Source organism: Kwoniella dejecticola, chromosome 7 (assembly GCF_000512565.2).
Source record: "Kwoniella dejecticola CBS 10117 chromosome 7, complete sequence".
In the NCBI taxonomy this organism is placed as follows: Eukaryota; Fungi; Basidiomycota; class Tremellomycetes; order Tremellales; family Cryptococcaceae; genus Kwoniella; species Kwoniella dejecticola.
Window position 1 is genome coordinate 1264698 of NC_089307.1, and position 19704 is coordinate 1284401.

Consider the following 19704-nt stretch of genomic DNA (forward strand, 5'->3'; position numbering starts at 1 on the left):
CTATGCTACATCTATGCCAAATTCGTGCTTCTTTCCCAGACGAGAGCCTATAAATCCGCATCGTCATCCAGTTGGGCAGGCTTCAGCATACCCGGTACTCGAGAGGCAGCTTCACGTTCTTCGGCAGCCTTCTTCTCTGCCTCGGCTTCCTTCTCATCGATATAAAGCTCGGCATTATCACCTGAGAACTCCTTGAGGGAGATCAAGAAGTCTCGTATCGTCAATTTGAACTTGATGGGGTCACTCGAGTTCTCGAACATCAAATTGACGAATTTGGATAGTTGCGCTCTAGTAAAATAACATGTTTGTGATCAGCCCGCATGTCTCGATTGATGCTCGTATTGGGCCAAATCGACTCACGGTTGCACATGACCGAAAGCGTTCGCTAATAAGTCACTGATATAGCCTTTGAGGTAAGTAGCGTTCGACATCTGAGGGTCGGATACTTGTGCAGGATCGAATAAAGGTGCTTGGACTGAACCGGTCTCAACCAAGGATATCAATCGAGCGAGCAGTATACCTTGCATTTTCAGACCTGATGCAAAATGTGTCAGGTGTATTCCGGGCGCCCGCGAAAGGAGAAGCTGAGCTCACCACTCTTGTGATCAGCATCAGTGAGCACGTAGAACACATCGCCAATGGAAGTGAGGAGGTATTGTTGGTAGAACTGATTCGATATTTCGGGCGAGGAGGCAGCGAAGTTGTTTGCTATCTCGTATGCGACTGAGGTCCGGACAGGTCAGCTGTGATTTGGCTGGCTGTCTTGATGCGCTACTCACTGTTCAAACCAGTATCGGCGATGTCTCGCATAGTATGCTTGAACGCCCAGACAACGGAATCCATGACCAGTTTGAATTGCTGAGGTGGAATTTCCAGTAGTGCTACAATTGAATATATATAAGCTAATTTTCAAGAGACCACGAGCATCTTAGCTTACCGGGGAAACAAGTGAGATTGATCGCTCGGAGCAATTTGAAGAAGCCGACTCGATGCTCCGGGTACTCCGAGAAGTCTGCGTTGATCATGCCCAGCGTCGGCTCGAATACAGCATCGAGAATAGGTGCTATTTGCGGGTTCAGGATGTTCTGAAGAAGATAAATTATCAGTTTCAAGCCCTGCCTTGCGGAACGAGCACGATGGTCAACTTACTCCAAGCTTGGACACAATGGTAGCGGTAACATTCAATACTTCGGCGTCTCGAGCAGCTGGTACGTTGTTATTGTAATCACCTAAGATGGCATCGAAAAGTCCAGGTATGAGATTCGTATTTATACCTTCGAGGTCTTCTGCTTTCTTGACGTAGGTCTCGACCAATCGAAGTATCTCTTTCTTGATTGTTCGCAGCGATCGGACTTTCGGTGTCTTAGTGGCGATCACACCTATAATTCGATAATGTCAGCTTGCCATCCAAAGTAGGAACAACACAGCTGACTCACCTTGTTGTTGAACTTGATCACTGATGATCCCACTGACTGTTCTGTAAAGGCCTAACATGTCTAGCCATATTCGACCAAGCTGAGGCAAGAAGAATGATCCGATGGAAGTACAGGCTGATACGTTGGTTTTGAGGATGTTGGAAAGGATCTTGACGTTTTCGGGGTTACCGAGCACATCCACGTTACTTGCGGCTTGTTGCATGAGGTTGTCCCACTGCACGCGAGCACGCGGGTCAGCTGAAGCTACGGATCCCGTCTTCATACCAGCTGGACTCACAGCGTTGTTCGGCAATTCCATCAGCTTCTCGATCAGTCTCTCTTGAGTGGGTTTGTTAGGTTGGGAAGCAATCATATATCCGACAGCTTCGTAGAAGGTGTGCACCTGAAAGATCGAAAGATTAGCTATGTCCATTGCGACGAGCGCGGGAAAAGCAGCTAACCTGTTGAGGAGAAAGATCCACTGTGATTCGGTGCAAAGTCCTCAAAATCTCATCTATGAAGGGCTCCTGCTCTCCTGCTTGTTGCATAACGAAATGTCGTCTACACTTTTGAGCAATCTTGATAAACGTATCACAAGCCATATCTTGGACACCTACATTCGTCCGTTTTGTCAGCTGCTGGAACTCAACATAGTAATTTCGCCAGCTCACCTTCATGGGTCTCGTGCATGAACTCAAACAGCTTATTAACGACAGTCTTGAGGAATTTCCAGTGGGCTTTGAGGAATCGAGGATATTGACCAACGATATACATGATGTCTGAAGCGCAAACGGCCTTGTTGTCTTTGCCTCGCTTCATCTCTGTCAAGCCTAAGAGGTCCTTGATCACCGTAACCAAGAATCTCTTCTCCGTCTCTTCGTCTGCAAATCGCGATGTATCAGCTCTCTGTTGGAGGTGCAACGTAGCGTCTAATTTCTGCTATACTCACTCATGGCCCCTGATATAGAACCGATAGCCCAACATAGAGTATTTAGGTTGTTCCATGACCATTCGGATCCATCAATCTGCATATGTACATCAGCTGAGTCGTCATGTCATTAACTTCCAGCTCACCTGTTTGGACAGCTTGTCTGTCATGATAGTCTCTGTGTCTTGAACATCCAGATGTGTCAAGTATACCAAAACCTCTCTCATACTCTTGTACAGCACAATCGTATCACTTTCTTTCATGAATTCCCTGACAATCTCTCCCTCATCATTCTCCACAATCAATACCTGTGCGGCGAGTCAGTGTCATACCAAAACCAAGTCTATCGAGTTTCCGACTCACCTCTTCAGGCTTGACCATCTTCTCGATCATCACCAATCTCAAGTTTGATAAGATGTCCGAGTACACATTTTTCCTCAATGGCATACCATTCAACCCTAATGAGTGAGGTCCGTTCAGTCCTGCGCCCAATCCACCAATATTGAGATTCATCAAGGGGTTTATATCGCTCATCGGTAATGATTGGATTTCTTCGTACAGTTCGGCAACGAGCTACATATCACAGCCATGAGCTCCCGTTGAAACGGAAATCCAGAAGATAGCTCACCTTAGCCCAGTATTCCAAACAGATCTTAAACACTTCCCGGTCATCTACGGTGGATATCTTGATGAGGTACAAATGAGCATTGATGAGAAGTTCTGTGTTGTCGGGTGTTTCGATGAGACGAAGGTGGGTGTGGAGGAAGTTGGCGAGGAAAAGAGCGAGGTTCTTGATGAGTTGTTGATCCTCGTCGTCGGATGAAGCATAGGCAGCAGCCATATCTGCGGTGACCGACTTCAGCTGATCTGCGGTCACGTTCCGAAGCCTGAGCTGACATACCTGTGTTCGGCGGTACCATCCTGTTCACACTGGTCATCACGACTTGGAAAAGGGTCACGAATTTGCTGTTGTATTCAGGTCCCACGTTCAGAGCACCGATCTCCGAAAGGCATTTTAGTGTAACATTTCGGAATTCGGTTTGTTCGAGGAACTGCCAAATCGTACATAAATCAGCTAAACTTTCTGTCGTTCTCAGCCAAGCCCTGACTCACACGCGAGACGAGATAGTCGATTATTTGGGTTTCGAAGATATAACCCAAGGGGATCCAATTTAAGAATCTCAGGAGAGTCTCCAAGGTAGCTTTGATAAGGGAAGGTTTGTTGGCTTTCTCCAAGACTTCATTACACAAGTTGAAGATTTCTCCGAATTCTGAGCACATGGTCTCCTTGAGCGCTTTGGTCTTGGCTTGTGTCATTTGTTCTGCTGAGAAGTCGAATACTTCTTCCGATAACAGTCTAAGGATGATCATGTTGTTCTCGCAAAGGGAAAGATTGGTTCGAGACGAAGCACAGATTTCGGGAATGAATTGCGGCCAATCCTTGGGCCAAGCTTGCTTGAGAATCTGGATGCGGACATCATAAGCTCGTACGTGTTGAAGACAATGAAAGCAGGGTAGCTTACCTGCACAAGCACCAGATTGAGCTTATTCAAGTACCCCTTCTCCCTCCTCATCCTTGTCTCATCTGACGACACCTCCACTGTAGCTTGGACGATGAAATTTCGGATACCTAGTGATATCCATATAATGAGCGACGCATGGGAGCCAGATTAGCTTAGCACACCGACTTACCGGTCTGCTGATCCGAAGGCAAAGCTTTCCATCTTGTCTGAACTAATTTTTCCAGGATCTGAAGAGCGATGTACTACATTGCGCAAAGCACTTCAGCTCAGCAACAGGAACATCAAGGTGAATAGACTGACCTTGGTGTTTATGCTGGATGAGGTCTCGAGGATAGCGGGCACACGTTGCCATGAGTCAGGATGATCTTGGAATTGGGTGAGCACCTTCTGAGCTTGCTGTTGCTGGAGCAACATGGTGGTTTAGTGTTACGGTACGAGACCATTGACAGAAGAAGCAACGCGATATTCGGGAACGAAGGTAAAGGGTGATGAAGAAGCAGCTTACCTGTTCTCCCGCGCTGGTGTAGAATGCTTGTACGACTTGGTCAAGCGTACTGAATGATATCAAGTCGTGAGCAGGAGCCACGGAAGCGACTAGACATTCGAGATCTGGGCGGAAGTCAACTTACCCAACATCTAGATCCTGCGAGAAATCAAGGATGGCCTAGCGGAAATGTGTTGGTCAGCTTGTAAGATGTCATATGTCTTGTAAATCGGCTCACATCCATCTTGATCAGATCGATCACTTCTGGGGTTTAATTCTCCAGGTCGATATGAGCTCAAACGTTACTACCTGATACCAATGATAGTGAAAACGAGAGAAGACAACCATGATTAGTGGCAAGTACGAGCGATTAAATCCCTCAAGAACGTGATAGCTTACCTTTGGATGGCAAATGAGCAATTTAAGTGCGCGATATGCGTGTCACGTATCACGTTGAGGTATCTCTCTTGACGAGGTTTGTTTTGGAAGTTGTAGGTTGATCGTGTGTGGTAGATGACTAAGGTTATAGGATGGCAAGATACCAGGTGAGTAAGGTTGATGATTGAGTGAGACGCGAAAGCAACAGCGACGGATGGAGGTTATCATTCTCACCGTAGCATTATATCTAAATCCATTTATCCCATTTTATCCCATCTAGACTATCTTGGCTTCGGCTATCAACGATTTCAATAACACTCACAACCATCCTTAATCCGCCTGATATACATGTACATTGCTTGGTAATCTATTTGTCCTGTCACACTACCATAGCTGCACCGCACCGACAAGGCTGAGCGAGTCAACATGGTCTCTTCAGCTACTCGACGACCTCGATCCCCTTCGCCAGGCGGAGAAGAGGAGATGTCCCTGCCGGATGATTACAAACCCTATGTCCCAGTGGCGAAGCGGCGTGCCCAGATGCTCTCTCAGCTAGGTAGCAAGAGGGAGACGAAGCAGAAAGTCAAGACTGCCGAAGAGCTGGAGAGGGAGATGGAAGAAGAGCTGAAGGAGCAGGCAGAGGATGAAGAGCGCGCAAGAGAGAAAGCTAGAAGGGAGAGGACGCTTTTACAGGCTGCTCAGGAAGTGAAGGAACGTAAAGCCCTAGAGGGTATGTTCGTTAGGCTTGCATTGACGCTTTTCCTATTGATGAGCAAGGGAAACATGCAGCTGACTGTTGGTTCCTAGACGCGGAGAAGTCTGCAGCGGATAAAGAAGCTGAGAAAGAAGCTTTACTCTTGGCTGAGATGGAAAGAGCCCAGAAGAAATTGGCATCTGCGCAGGATTTGGCTCAAGGGACTGTCTACACTGAAAGTCTACAAACTTCGTAAGTGTCCGTCATTACCATTCATGCTTTACCTCGTCCTACTGATCGGTTAATCACTTGATAGCTGGAGGCCGCCTCACTATATACGCAGTATGTCAGAGGAAGAACACCAAGAAGTCCGCGACAAATTCCACATTATCACAGAGGGAGATGCGCTTCCACCTCCTATACCTCATTTTGCCGTAAGCTGTCTCTTCCTCTGCTCTTGTAACATACGGACAGTCAGCTGACATCTTTGAACAGGATATGAAAGTCCCCAAACCGATATTAGAATACCTGAAGTCCAAAGGTATAAAGAAACCCACACCGATCCAGATCCAGGGAATACCCACTGCCTTCGCCGGACGGGATATGATCGGAATAGCATTCACCGGGTCCGGAAAGACCCTCGCCTTCACGTTGCCCGCTATAATGCAGTCTCTCGAGATGGAAGCCAAATTGCCGTTTGTTAGGGGTGAAGGACCTGTCGGCTTGATCATTTGTCCGTCTAGAGAATTGGCACGGCAGACGTACGAAGGGTGCCTAGCGATGTGCGCTGCCTTGAAAGAATCGGGCAATTATCCTGAACTACGAAGTCTGCTTTGTATAGGAGGTATCAACATGGCGGACCAAGGAGATGTCCTCAATAAGGGTGTGCATATCGTAGTAGCCACGCCTGGAAGATTGATGGATATGTTAGATAAGGGGAAATTGAATGCGAACAACTGCAAGTGAGTGATCGGAAGGATGTGAACTAGGCTGCAGGGATATATGCTGATCATAGTACAGATATCTGTGTATGGACGAAGCAGATCGAATGATCGATATGGGTTTCGAGGAGGATGTGAGGAGTATCATGTCGCATTTCAAGGTGAGTTGGCTATTCGTATGACTCTCGCCCTGGTCACACATCGCTACCGAGGCATGAACGTGCTGACCCATTTGACCATAGCACCAACGCCAGACTCTTTTGTTCTCCGCTACGATGCCTCGAAAGATCCAAGATTTCGCCCAACAGTCTCTGATCAACCCTATCTTAGTGAATGTTGGACGAGCAGGAGCAGCCAACATGGACGTCATACAAGAAGTAGAATATGTTAAGCAGGAGGCCAAGATGGTTTATCTGTTGGAATGTCTGCAGAAGACTCCGCCGCCAGTCATCATTTTCAGCGATAACAAGAATGAGGTAGACGGTGAGCTTTTGAGTCCAGAACACTTGAACCATATTCTCTATTCAATCACATACTCAGAGTTGGCTGTGGCGGCGACGGAGTTAGCGCTGACTCTGCTTCTGTCTTCTATGTAATCAGATATACAGGAGTACCTGCTGTTGAAAGGTGTCGAAGCAGTAGCCATCCACGGTTCAAAGAGTATGTCTATCTTTCTGTTTTCCTATCCTCCCCTTCGCTTCTTCGTATATGTGCGGCAATATTCAGCTTACCCACCTCTTTGGTTTGTTGTTACAGCTCAAGAAGAACGTGAATATGCTATAAGATCATTCAAGACAGGTGCCAAAGACGTCATGGTCGCTTCCGGAGTCGCTTCAAAGGGTCTAGATTTCAACGAGATCCAACATGTCATCGTGTACACCATGCCGAAAGAGATCGAAGATTACGTGCACGAGATCGGTCGTACCGGACGAAGTGGTAAAACCGGTATAGCCACAACGTTTGTGAATATGAATACGTCGGAACAGACTTTGTTGGATTTGAAATACCTTTTAATGGAGGCTAAGCAGAAGTGAGTTTGCGCTTGTTTTCAATCTCACCTCGCATTTGATTAATTCGCCTTCATCGTCGCATCCACCTTCCCATCTGTGATTCCTACATTGAGTATGCGTATGCTAATTTCCTTTTCATTTTACAGAATCCCCCAATTCCTGCTATCGATCGATGATCCCCGAGCGGCTCAAAATGGCTCGGGAGCGCTCAAGGGATGTCCGATCTGTGGTGGTCTTGGACACGGTCTGCAAGATTGTCCGAAGTTGCAAGAAGAACAAAGGAGGAAACAGGCTGCCAATACGCGGTACGATGGTGGGGGTTATTAGGCATCAGTCGGGGTTTTGTTTTGTTTTTTTCTGGTTTTAGGGGGGATTTCCATTTGTTTGTTACTTCCCGTTGGGTTTCAACCGAGGGCCATAATCCAATTCATAAATGTTGTACAAGTATCCAATATCCCTGCCCTCCGTTCAAAAATGCTGTCTTACATCAATCAGTCAATGTATCATCCGATTTATCTGTCAATCTGTCATGCATCAGATCTTTGTCAGATACCCGTACTCGTAAAGATCGGATCGGAAGGACTCCCACTTCACGAGAGAACTTCGGGCAAATGGGCAAATGGGCAAATGACATCCGTTCCTAGATATGCATGACACGAGTACACGAGTACACGAGTACATTCTATAACCTCTATATGCTATATCATCACAAGACCAGTGATTTCAACGATCAACTGTTTAAATCGACCTAACCTGACCTAACCTAACCTAATTGCCCTCCTCCCTCAATACCTGTTCCACAGATTTTCCACCTTCCACCACGTCTCTTACACGCTCAAGGACTTTGTTGCTATATCATTTGAATGTGTTGTCAGCCTGTATCCTTGAACTTTGGTTCCCTTCCTCATGTGTCGCCAAGGTACAGCATATCCATGCGTGTAGGGCAGGCTTTCCGTTCCTAGCCAGTGCGACCAAAGGTATAATTTTTCACTCACAAATCCTTGAATGGGACATGCTTGATTTGTTCCCTCTCGCAGAAGGTCTTCAAGTCGGAATGCCCGTTCGCCATGACTTTCGCAAAGAGCAAATCGGCGTGTTTGGCCGCGGATAAATCTATTCATGATTCACGATGTTAGCACGGAATCTATGTCGTGATCTTGCAACGCGATGCCCGGATCCATGTTGCGGCTCGCATTATATTCCGAGGGCGCGGCGAATAGAGCGGCGAGGTGAAGGCCAGATGGAGTAAGGTGAAGCAAGGTGAAGTGAGGCAGAATGAGGTGAAATGTGATGAGACGAGATGAGATGAATTGAGATGCACTCAGATGAAATGAGATGAATTGAGATGCACTCAGATGAAATGAGATGAATTGAGATGAACTCGGATGAATTGAGATGAACTCGGATGAATTGAGATGAAATGAGATGCTCACCAGAAACACCATCCCCACAGAAGAAGAGCGTCGGTTTATGCTCTAATTCCCTATACGGCAAGATCGCCTGACTTTTATCATGTCCAAATCCACTCGTTGGGTGTCTATAAACTATTTCCCAAGTTTTACCCGTTCCTTCCGGATCGGTAAATTTCACTTCGTTCGCTATAATATCGATATCCTTGGTATCCTCTTGATTCGGTAAGAGGGTTTCCAACACCCCCTTGATATTCGGGGCCATCCCGCTGGAAACAATAACGAATGGAATCTTCTTGGATCGACACCATGTATAAAAGTTGACGAATCCCGGATCGAGTTTTATGTTTTTCTTCAGCTCGTTTTTGCACTCTTCGAAGGCGTGTTTCTGGTTAACGGAGTCGAGCATCTCGGCGAAAGAGTCTCGGAAGGTCATTCGTCCGCTTAGACATTCCAGGTTCAGTTCTCGTCTAGAAGCGATCAAAATAGCAGAGTAGCACGTCAGCTCAACTCAGTCACTTTCAATAAAGGAGTGTGTGGTCTGCATTTTCCGATATGGGATTGCAATGCGATTGAATGCTATGGCAAAGAGCTGAACGTCTCGACTCACCGCTTCTCGAAACCGAATCCCAAGTTATCGACCAAATAATCATTCGAGTCTCTGTCGGTGATTGTTCCGTCCTGTATCAGCCCATCATTGATCATGAAGTGTCAGCCGCAATTTGTGAGGCGTGACCTTCAAGCCATGAAAGCAAAAATCCTCAAAGAAGCCTAGATTTTGCTACAAAGCGAGCCAACTCACCCAATCGGACAGCACGACGAAAGGCGCATCGGCATGTATAGGCGGATAAGGCAAGACGGACTTGGGAGCTTCTTCGGAGGACATTTTGCGTCTTCTGTATGGTCAGGATGCAGTGAAGTAGGATCAAGAGAAGAAAGGATGAATGATCACCTCGATGTATAAAGTAAACGTTTGCTCTGGGTTATCTAACTTTGACTTTTTAGGGGCCCTCTTTAGATTCAAGCGTCATGTTTCAGGGATGTACTGACAACTTGGTGCACCGTGGGAAAGCTAGTCACCCAGTTAGGACGCTCAACGCGATTGTTTCGCTTTCGTCGTTGTGACGCGTAAAGAAAAATCAAAGGAATTCAATGTTCGGATCGCAGATACGAGTAGAGTACAGCAATACCTCCTATCTGGGCATTTGCGCCCTATTGATCTGACCATACGCTCTCATCAGAAATCAACATCGAAGTGGACAATATGCGTATCCATCTGCCATTACATCCCTCCCAATTCGATCCCCCTTCCGCTTCTTCGTCATCTTCACCCCTTATACAGCTAGGAGGTGACCTAGTCCTGGTGGAACTGCAAGGTGAACTGACTTACGAGGGGGATAAGTCAGATGGAGTGATTGGCGTCATTGGATTAGATAGGCCTGTGAGTGGATTTGTCTCGCATCCAACTCAGTGGAGACATCGCATATGATCGAGGTGAAATTCCCCCACAGAGACCCGATCGTTCTCCTCTTCTGCCGGTGTCGAAGCTAATGTCTCGTTATGTGGACTGCAGGACAAGCCAACTCTGCATCTCGGTGCGCATCATTTACTACACGGCAAATTCCAGACCCTCCAAAAGCCTTATGCTGTGATACGGAAAGTCGTCGGAAATGCGATCCCTGGTACCATCGATCCAAAGGCGAAAAATACGGAGACGACGACGATATTGGAAGGAGATGCATTAGATGAAGAATCAGACAACCAAGATGCAGGTCACGCAGAGGACGCAGAGGATGAGGAAGAAGAGGAAGAGGAAGGTCCATTGTTCCCGAAATCCGATGAGATAGGGATCCCGGTCACCCCTGCGAAAAGAAGACGAGTAGGAGATAAGCTAGGAGAACGAGGAGATGGCTTAATGATCAACCCTGTGTCTTCAAGCCCATTCTCAGAATACCAAGCCCCTCTGACGCCGATGGATTATTCTTCGGAGTTGGATATGTCCTCGCCTGCTAGGAGTGTTGATGATTTCGATAAGACCGAAGACGAGGACGAGGACGAAGAAGAAGAAGAGGATGGGAAGAGACCAAGTAAAAGGTCGAAGAATGGTAATAAGATTCGACCTATGGGCATGAGTAGGAAGGAAAGAAGACAGAAAGAGAAAAAACTACGACTCAGAGCCGGTGAGAAAGAGAAAGAAAAAGAGAGAGACAGAGTAAGGTCATATGCGGTAGTAGGTATAGTCAAGAAGAAGTTGGTTTTTGCCTTGAGGTGAGTTGCGAGTCACATTGCCACTTCCATTCCCATTTCCATTTCCATCTCCATTCCCAATTCCAGATTCAGGGGCGATGAAATTCCCATCAGGATACGCTGTCTTGTCTTGTCTTGACCTGTCTTGTCTTGCTTGGCGCTCAGAAGTCTTTGAAGAATCGTCCACGGCTGATAATTGATTTTCCGACAGGCCAGAACCACTCGTAGCTCCTACGATCTTACCGGAATAAGAATAAGAATGAGAATGAGCATGTCATGTCAGCGACACAATGCGATCATCTTTGCAAGTGTATCTTTTGTGATTGGGTTGTACGAGTACATCACAAGCAACTGCAATGCATATATGTTGTATCAACAGATCACCTAGAATGTTGAATCCATGTCATCATGTCACTCCTATAATGCAAATATGCTATTTTTCCCTTAGTCTAGCCGGTATCGTGAACGTATCCGCTTATCCATGCGAAGGTCCTCCGGAAGGTCTCGCACTGACACTGAATAACAACTGCTTGCTCTTTCCCTTTTTCTTCCCTCCTCCTCCTTGACCTGCATTCCCATTCCCATTTGTATTCTTGTTTATACTCGCACTCGTCGCCAGTGTGGTAGGATCATCATCGAGCGTCAAACCCTCCAAATTTACCGGCGTGTTACTTCCACTTCCGCCTCCGGCACTCCACCCATTCGTGGGCGGCGTAGTATTCCCCAAAATCCTCCTTATACTCTCATCCCTACTGGTAGGTTTCGAGAACAGCGCCTTTTTCTCCGTAGCTGATAATCCCTTATTCGACGAAGAAGGTAAACTCGGGAATGCACTATTATTCAACGGTTTCGATCTCGATGAGGAGGAAGAAGCCGAAGGGAAATTAACAGATCGGATTTGTGGTCCGGCTAACGCGCTCGGAGCCTTGAATCCTGGACCACCACCCGATCCGCCTGCCCAAGGTGTCGAAGTCGATCCCGACGCTTTCGAAGAAGAAGGAAGTCCAGGTCCGGAAAGTGATGGGAAAGACGAAGATGAAGAGATGGGTACTCTGGCTGATGAACCGGGTACATATCGTCCGTTCAGACCTGTCGTAGGTGTAGGTCGATTGACAGGATGAGATGCGGCTGCAGCTTCGACCCGAGACCAGACTGTACCGCCGGATTTGCCCGTGGTCCTAGTTGTTCGTTTGGCATTGAGGATCTTGCCCGAAGTGATCCCTGCGTAGTTCGATCCGAGACCTTGGGGCGTGGCATTGCCCAATGATGGGAATTGCTCTTGTTGCTGCGTCCAGATCAGTACACCTCTATGAACGCTGTAGAGAAAGAGAAAGATATACTCACCTCCACTCTGAATGCATTCAAAGCTTCCAACACATTCCTTTCCTTCTCGCCATCGCCTTCTCCGCTGAACAAGCTCGATATCTCCCTGACGATTCCCGTCGTTGTGTCCAGATCCCTGTCAAACACGTGGAAGATAGTATCTACCATATCCTTCGCCGTCGACTCGTTATTCTTGTACGATCGGACAGCTGATCGGAAAGACGACAATTTCGTAGGCGAATCACCAACCAGCATAGATACTCGCGAGAGCAATTCAGCATGACGACTAACACATGAAATGAATCAGCGCAAAAGTTGGAACCAAGAGAGGTATTAGATGGCTCACGTGGCTGTGGCCTCATCGACATCTTCTCTGCTTGTATTCGCGCATGCAGAGGGATTGGCGCTAGATTCAGCTTGTTGAGTGACTCTGGTGCCGGACGCAGAACTCCCATCTTCTCGAGTGAGACCAGTCGCGAATGCTTTCCTGCGTCGATTCTCTTCTTGGCGATCTTTGTTCAGCTGTCGCTCTTGCTGTTGGCGCTGAGCAGGGGTAAGATGGGGTTGATCGAGTTGCTGATGACTGGGTCCTTCCCTTATTCTCGATGGGCCGCCTCGGGATGGATCGAAAGGCTGGGCCAACGTGAATCCCCTTGAGCCCTGTTGTCGATTACCTGATCTGCGGGTATCGGAGGAGAAGTCTACAGCGATCTGACGCGATTGAGCTTTGTCTCGAGATGACATAGACTCTGAGTGCTGATCACATTTTTATCATCAGCTTAACGATGCCTATAGAATCGATGAGCTGACATACCTCGGTGATCATATGGGCTTTCAAGTCCAAATCAGTTCCGAAGACCACGAACTTCTTCTCCAGGCAAACTGGTTGTTGACATGGGAAATGATCTTGGCTGGAAGCGTACATTCGTTAGTCGGATCAGTCTCAGGAAATTTAAGCCGTGGACTCACTTGAAGTGCTTTGCCAGTGCATTGTAGTTTTGAAAGCTGTTTTGACCATATGAGCTATTTAACGGCGTCATCGAGACCGCGACCATGAAAAAGCTCACTATACGTCCTTATCTCCTAGACCTCTACAGACATGACATTCCTCGTGGTCCGCTCTCATATGCTTGAACAGCTCATCCGGTCCGAAGAAAGATTGGTGACAGAACTAGATTTTCCCCGATCAGCCTTGTGTACCCCATTTCATTGAGCATTTTATCCTCAGAGCGCCAAATTGGGAAATCCGACTCACCTCGCACAAGGGATGTGGTGCATCCCACGATTTGACCATATCAACCTCATTTCCCCTCGGTCTGGGCGGTCGTTGACCCCTCTTCAATTTCGCTGGATCATGCAGCGATATCAAGTGCGGCGGATACAGTCCTTGTTCGTGTGCGAATCGGGATAACGTCGATCGACAGAGTGTACAGATCATCAAGCCGTGAGTGGCTAAGGTATGTTTCTCGAGAGATTGCCAATTCGTGCCTTGGTATGGACAATCTTGGTAAGGGCAGTTGAATCGCAGCAGCAATAACGTCGCATCCATCTATTTAACGTGATACCACCAAGGAAATTAGCTTCTCGGTCGATCAACAGACTTGAACGTGATTAAGCTGAACATAATCTTACCATATCTTCATCCTCAAATACCACGCCTAGGATGCCATCACCGTACGGGAAAGCCGATATGTCCAGTGAGCCAGGATGAGTTATTCCCTCGTCCCATTTCTGCCCCTTCGGTAGGCTTTCTATCTTGGATTGAGCTTCAGCTATCACCTCAGGCGCTGTAGGTGCGATATGGTGTTCTGCCGGGAAGGGTGCTGAGGGTGAACGGGAGAATAGGAGGGAAGGTAATGGTGTTTTACAGAACGTGCAGTCGGTCTTCCTGCAAGTGCGAATGTTGTGGTATCAGCATCGTCTCCATAGATCTTTGATTGATCCAGTGACTGATGTTTGACCGCAAAGGGCGAGTTTGAGTCAAGTGAGAACATAACTCACTTGTAGAACGTGCGTAAACGGACCGCACAAACGCTGATATGAGATATAACGTCAGCAATTCTGCACGGTTATTGTCGGTGACGCGACTGTCTCTATAGCGCCGAGCATTGGGACAGTTTGAGGTTTCTTCCTCAAGACTGGTACTCACTGGCAAGTTCTATGTCCGCAAACACCGACACTCCAAAAGGTGATCGGTTCAGCACAGATAAAACAGACATCATCGTCAACTTCGCCTGGCGTCTCATCTTTCACAGCCGTCTCTTTACTATTCTTTCTATCTAGTGCTGCCCGCTCGGAGGTAGTGTGTATCGGGACATGGGATATAGCATGTTCAGGATCGGGTGTCGGGATAGTCGCCGAGTTCTTGCGGTTAGGCTTGTTAGGTTTGGCATTTGATGATGAGAGGGAAGTATCGAATCCTCTTCGTGACATGGCACTCTTTTCTGCGAGTGTTTTCTACACAACACGGAATCTGAAAGACGGGTGGCTTGGTGAGGGAGCGAGAGGTGTACGACGCTGAGGATATATATGTTGCAAGATAGTGATGCTTTACAGTGATATACTGTCAGCTTGGTCTTGATATTTATTTTCGATGTAAGTTTCAGTTTCGGTTTATCGACTACTATGACACCATGACATACTGGAATCTCGGATCCGTACACAGTACAGTGCGAGTTCATCCCACGTTGGCATTCCTTCTACCCTTTTGATAAGGCAGTCATCCGGTTATATCCTTGCTCTTCCTGCTGACGTAACTGAGGAGCTAGTTGTGTTGCGGGCGGGTCCAAGCGCGTCACTCGTTGGATTGGGACGACCACTTCTTATTGTTGTCATTCTGGGACCATCTATATTTGTCAACAGCTCGGTGACTATACTGAAGATTATCCTACGATCCATAGCCCCCTTGTCTCCCACTCCATCTCGGCCTCGCTGCTCGGTGGACCAACTAGACCTCGATTGATTCTCGGCGAGCTTGCAGTGTGTTCAAACCGATTGAGAGGTCAACCGAAAGGAAGACGTCGGCATCATGGCGACCTCAATGAGGGGTCTGACCCAAGTGAGTCTAGTCTGACCAGCTAAGGGAGGCATTGGCACGGTCGAGGGGCTCGTCTACCTGCCTGAAGCGCGTTTCTGCAAAAATCCCGTTGCTGATGCTGATCAATCATACAGTACATATCGGATCTTCGAGCATGTCGAGTCCGAGAATTAGAGGAGAAACGTATAAATCGTGAGATGGCTCATATCAGGCAAAAGTTCAAAGATGGCAATCTAGATGGGTATCAAAAGAAGAAATACCTCGCCAAGGTAGTCTTCACATACATACTGGGATATAAGGTAGATGTCGGGCATATGGAGGCTGTAAACTTGATTAGTAGTGGGAAATATTCTGAGAAGCAGATTGTGAGTTCACCTCAACTGCAGCGATATAATCTTCAAACAGAACCCTGCAAGTATGCAGCTTCAAGGTAGACTTGACCTTTCGACGGAGACCTCTCTTACACTTGATATCCTCCGGCTCGCTAATAAGCTTTTCTCATCCAGGGCTACCTCGCATGCACACTCTTAATGCACGAAAACTCAGATATGGTCCGACTAGTCATAAACTCCTTCCGAAAAGATCTGGACGATCATAACGAAATCAATAACTGTTTGGCATTACACGCTATAGCTACATTGGGCGGACAGGAGATGGCTGAGGCATTAGGGGAGAACGTATACAGAGCGATGATCAGCCAGTGAGTATCCTTAAGCCTCTCTTGCTTGATTTTTCGGAGCACCATTTGACTGACGGGTGACGTATCAGAACCTCGACGACATTCGTGAAGAAAAAGGCAGCTTTGACCTTGTTACGGCTCTATCGAAAACACCCGAGCGTACTATCGGCAAACGAATGGGCAGAAAGGATAATTTACATGATGGATGATTACGACCATAGTGTCGTGATGACGGTGACAACGCTGGTCACTGCTATGGCGCAAGATCACTTGGAAGCGTTTAGTGGATGTTATCAGAAGGCAGTGAACAGACTAGACAAGGTCAGCCTCTCTTATACACGGGACGTTTCACGAAGGAAGTAAGCTGATTCGGAAAGCGTAGATTGTCTTCGACCAAGAGACACCGGCAGAATACGTGTACTATAAAGTCTCGAATCCCTGGTTACAGATCAAATTGCTTAGGCTATTACAATACTACCCTCCTCCAGGTATGTGATAGCTGTCTCTTTCAGGGCATATGGCGCTGACAGCTGATTGCGCCATTTTAGATAATCAAGAAGTCATTGATATGGTGAACGGTATAATACAGGCTATAATAGATACGTCTCAAGAAACGCCAAGGGTAAGCTAAATCGACGTTTCCAAGCGTAGACTCCGCACGCTGACACCCCACCGTAGAATGTTCAACATAACAATGCTCAGAATTCAGTCCTCTTCGAAGCTATCAATCTGGCTATACACATCGACCCGGAGTCCAAAGTCTGTCACAACGCTGGAATACTGTTAGGTAGATTCATCATGGCGAAAGAAACCAATGTCCGATACCTAGGATTAGATGCTATGGCTCATCTGGCAGCGACTTCGAGTTCACTAGATTCGGTGAAGAAGCATCAAAACATTATCATTCAGTCTCTAAAGGATCGGGATATCTCAGTACGACGGCGAGCCTTAGACTTGCTTTACTCGATGTGCGATACCACAAACTCGAAAGTTATCGTTGGCGAATTAGTGAGATATCTGCAGATTGCGGATTACAATTTGAGGGAAGAAATGGTTTTGAAGATCGCTATTTTGACGGAGCGATTCGCTACAGAGGTAAGTTCAGCTTTTTTAATCAGCACAAGTTGCAGTATTTCAAGCTGAAAATCCTGGCGTAGTACGAATGGTATGTCGACACAATACTACAACTTATTGCTGCTGCGGGAGATCATGTTGGAGCGGAAGTCTGGTATAGAGTGGTCCAGCTCGTGACGAATAACGAAGACTTGCAAAATTATGCCGCTCAAGCTGTTTACCAACACCTACAAGCCACTGCATGTCACGAAAATATGATCAGAGTGGGAGGTGAGCGGCTTTGGTATGACGAGTATGATGTTCAGCTGATTCTTTCAAAATTCAGGCTACATATTAGGAGAGTTTGGGCATCTGATAGCGAACGAACCAGGATGCAGTCCGATAGAACAGTTCCAAGCCTTACATTCCAAGGTCAACATGTGTACTGCCCCAACACGGGCTCTATTGTTGACAACGTATATCAAGGTGTGTAGCTATTTTGCATCACTTTTTATGCGCACTGCTGACATCTTTCGGCTGCAGTGGGTCAACTTATTCCCCGAGATCAAAGAACACCTTGTCAACATCTTCGAGCGATATACCCACGTACTTGACGCTGAGCTGCAACAACGAGCTTGTGAATATCTCGCGCTGGCTCAACGAGGAGAAGATGATGATTTGCTGTCCACAATATGCGACGAGATGCCCGTGTTCCCCGAGCGTGAATCAGCCTTGGTGAATAGACTGCATAAACGTGGAGAACAATCGCATGACAAGCGGACTTGGGTGATTGGTCATAAGGAGGATAATAAAGGTAGGGAAGCCGAACGGTTTAAGAACTTCCGCAAAGGCACTGCAGATTCAAACACTATCATCAACGATCTTCCGAAACAAACGCCACCTGCACCCCTATCACCGCCTCAGTCTCAGCCTCAACCGCAAACACAACGATCGATGAGTATAGGGGCGGATGCGATGATGGGGACTACTTCGTCTGGACCCGCAGACGATATCATGGCCTCCCTGGCTGAGTTGGACCTCTCGAATGGCGGCACAGGCGGAGGAACTATTCAAGATGAACCGCTTCTCATGCCTGCTCCGACTGGCGCTGCGGCAGATCTGGCTCAATTGTACGACACTCCGGCACCTGCACCTGCTCCTCAACAAACACAATCTCAAACGAACGGAACTTTCTCGCATACAGCTACTTTGGGCGGTGTCAATCCAGCTTTATTGGCTACTCCGACCGTCGGGGACCATATCGAGAAAGTGAGCTCTCGACCTTATGGCTTCTGTCTGTGTCGCCGTTCCGTCCTCTGTAGCTGATTGCGGTGTTGGATTTCAGTGGTTCGAAAGGTTAACATACTCGAATGAAGGTATATTATACGAAGATGCGGAATTGCAAATAGGGATCAAAGCGGAATATCATGGTCACTTAGGTCGATTAGCTTTGTTCTTCGGCAACAAGGGTGAATCAACTATCAAGAACTTCCAAGTAATAATCGATAATCCCATCCAAAATTCCCTGGTAGTCAAATTCCATGATTCTCCGATAACTGAGATCACAGGTGGAGCGCAGATACAAGAGATGCTGCACATCGAATGTAAATCGCCTTTTGCCGGATTCGGATTAGGTCAAATACCTCTGATCCGCTTGAATTACTCTATCGACGGAGTTGGAGGTGGTACGGCTGAAGATCGTGAACCGAAAATACTGGTTTTGAAATTACCTATTGTCTTGAGCAGGTTTGTAGAAGGGGTCAGTCTGGAAAGCGGGCCTTTCTTTGAGAGGTGGAAGATCATTGGAGGTGAGTCAGCGCATTCTCTTGATCTACTTGCGTTTCATTCGAGAGAAGCGTAATTTCTAACGAATTGGTGGATCGTCCTTGCAATGAAAGGCGCACCTCGAGAAGCTCAACAGATCTTCCCTATAAAGCTCACTTCGTCGAACGAAGTGGACATCAACCGAAATAGCAGGATCGTATCTGGGAATAGGCTATCGGTATTGAGCGGCATAGATCCGAAACCTGAGAATGTGAGTTCTAGTGGAAGTGGGGCCTGGCGTGATAGTCGGTCTATTCGTTCTTGTGTCCTTGTGCTGATCGAAAAATATCTTTTTTTTATCACTCGATCGTAGATCGTCTTTGCCGGCGTTTTACACATGTCAGAAACTGGTAAAGTGTGAGTGAATTCCCAAGCCTTATCACAGTTCACAATCTACAAATCACAAATCATGATAAATCGAACGTTGGAAGATAAGATGAAACTGATCAAATTGCGTTGTGGGTAATAGTGGTATACTAGGTCGATTGGAACCGAACAAAGACGCCAAATTATGTAGATTGACGATCAGGTCAACTAACGAAGAGGTCTCAAGTGAGATCTTGAGGTTGACTAGTAAACCCCTCAATCTCGATGTAGCTGCTAGTCTATGAGGATAGGTGATTTATGAATGACTCCGCTTTTGCCCTCTTGCCCTTCTGTCCTTTTGTCCTTCTGCCTTTTTGCCTTTTTGCCTTTTTCCCTTTTTGCCTTTTTGCCTTTTTGCCTCATTACCTTTTTTGTTTTCTCGCACTTTACTCC

The 19704-nt window shown here is 47.1% G+C and overlaps 6 protein-coding genes across 6 annotated transcripts; 3 read left to right on the forward strand and 3 right to left on the reverse strand.

The window, feature by feature from the left end:
• Nucleotides 1–47: 47 nt before the first annotated feature.
• On the reverse strand, nucleotides 48–4594 carry I303_106099 (uncharacterized protein; the record flags this gene model as incomplete). Its single annotated transcript, XM_018409404.1, has 22 exons — nucleotides 48–288; nucleotides 361–535; nucleotides 595–723; nucleotides 780–881; nucleotides 938–1085; nucleotides 1150–1379; nucleotides 1437–1650; nucleotides 1714–1818; nucleotides 1877–2028; nucleotides 2087–2296; nucleotides 2365–2440; nucleotides 2490–2651; nucleotides 2707–2916; nucleotides 2972–3186; nucleotides 3245–3395; nucleotides 3457–3807; nucleotides 3867–3973; nucleotides 4036–4108; nucleotides 4167–4268; nucleotides 4372–4420; nucleotides 4496–4530; nucleotides 4589–4594. The coding sequence occupies 22 exons, from the start codon at nucleotides 4592–4594 to the stop codon at nucleotides 48–50; spliced, it is 3243 nt and encodes a 1080-aa protein (XP_018261677.1).
• Nucleotides 4595–5154: 560 nt separating this feature from the next.
• Nucleotides 5155–7700, forward strand: I303_106100 (uncharacterized protein; the record flags this gene model as incomplete). Its single annotated transcript, XM_018409405.1, has 9 exons — nucleotides 5155–5458; nucleotides 5536–5674; nucleotides 5739–5856; nucleotides 5918–6384; nucleotides 6443–6524; nucleotides 6606–6846; nucleotides 6964–7023; nucleotides 7120–7393; nucleotides 7520–7700. The coding sequence occupies 9 exons, from the start codon at nucleotides 5155–5157 to the stop codon at nucleotides 7698–7700; spliced, it is 1866 nt and encodes a 621-aa protein (XP_018261678.1).
• Nucleotides 7701–8141: 441 nt separating this feature from the next.
• I303_106101 (uncharacterized protein) lies at nucleotides 8142–9668 on the reverse strand (the record flags this gene model as incomplete). The annotated part of the gene is made up of 5 exons (XM_018409406.2): nucleotides 8142–8223; nucleotides 8369–8486; nucleotides 8807–9252; nucleotides 9393–9463; nucleotides 9585–9668. The coding sequence occupies 5 exons, from the start codon at nucleotides 9666–9668 to the stop codon at nucleotides 8142–8144; spliced, it is 801 nt and encodes a 266-aa protein (XP_018261679.2).
• A 378-nt stretch (nucleotides 9669–10046) lies between these two features.
• On the forward strand, nucleotides 10047–11280 carry I303_106102 (uncharacterized protein; the record flags this gene model as incomplete). Its single annotated transcript, XM_018409407.1, has 3 exons — nucleotides 10047–10223; nucleotides 10356–11050; nucleotides 11241–11280. 3 exons carry the CDS (start codon nucleotides 10047–10049, stop codon nucleotides 11278–11280), a joined length of 912 nt encoding a protein of 303 aa, XP_018261680.1.
• A 224-nt stretch (nucleotides 11281–11504) lies between these two features.
• Nucleotides 11505–14785, reverse strand: I303_106103 (uncharacterized protein; the record flags this gene model as incomplete). The annotated part of the gene is made up of 11 exons (XM_065969311.1): nucleotides 11505–12314; nucleotides 12374–12638; nucleotides 12699–12855; nucleotides 12937–13108; nucleotides 13167–13263; nucleotides 13322–13357; nucleotides 13420–13523; nucleotides 13608–13901; nucleotides 13985–14240; nucleotides 14354–14386; nucleotides 14502–14785. 11 exons carry the CDS (start codon nucleotides 14783–14785, stop codon nucleotides 11505–11507), a joined length of 2508 nt encoding a protein of 835 aa, XP_065825383.1.
• Nucleotides 14786–15380: 595 nt separating this feature from the next.
• Nucleotides 15381–19556, forward strand: I303_106104 (uncharacterized protein; the record flags this gene model as incomplete). The annotated part of the gene is made up of 14 exons (XM_065969312.1): nucleotides 15381–15410; nucleotides 15524–15754; nucleotides 15896–16089; nucleotides 16158–16389; nucleotides 16451–16556; nucleotides 16617–16690; nucleotides 16747–17163; nucleotides 17226–17412; nucleotides 17468–17607; nucleotides 17665–18390; nucleotides 18467–18929; nucleotides 19020–19156; nucleotides 19259–19302; nucleotides 19415–19556. The coding sequence occupies 14 exons, from the start codon at nucleotides 15381–15383 to the stop codon at nucleotides 19554–19556; spliced, it is 3123 nt and encodes a 1040-aa protein (XP_065825384.1).
• Between the last annotated feature and the right edge of the window lie 148 nt (nucleotides 19557–19704).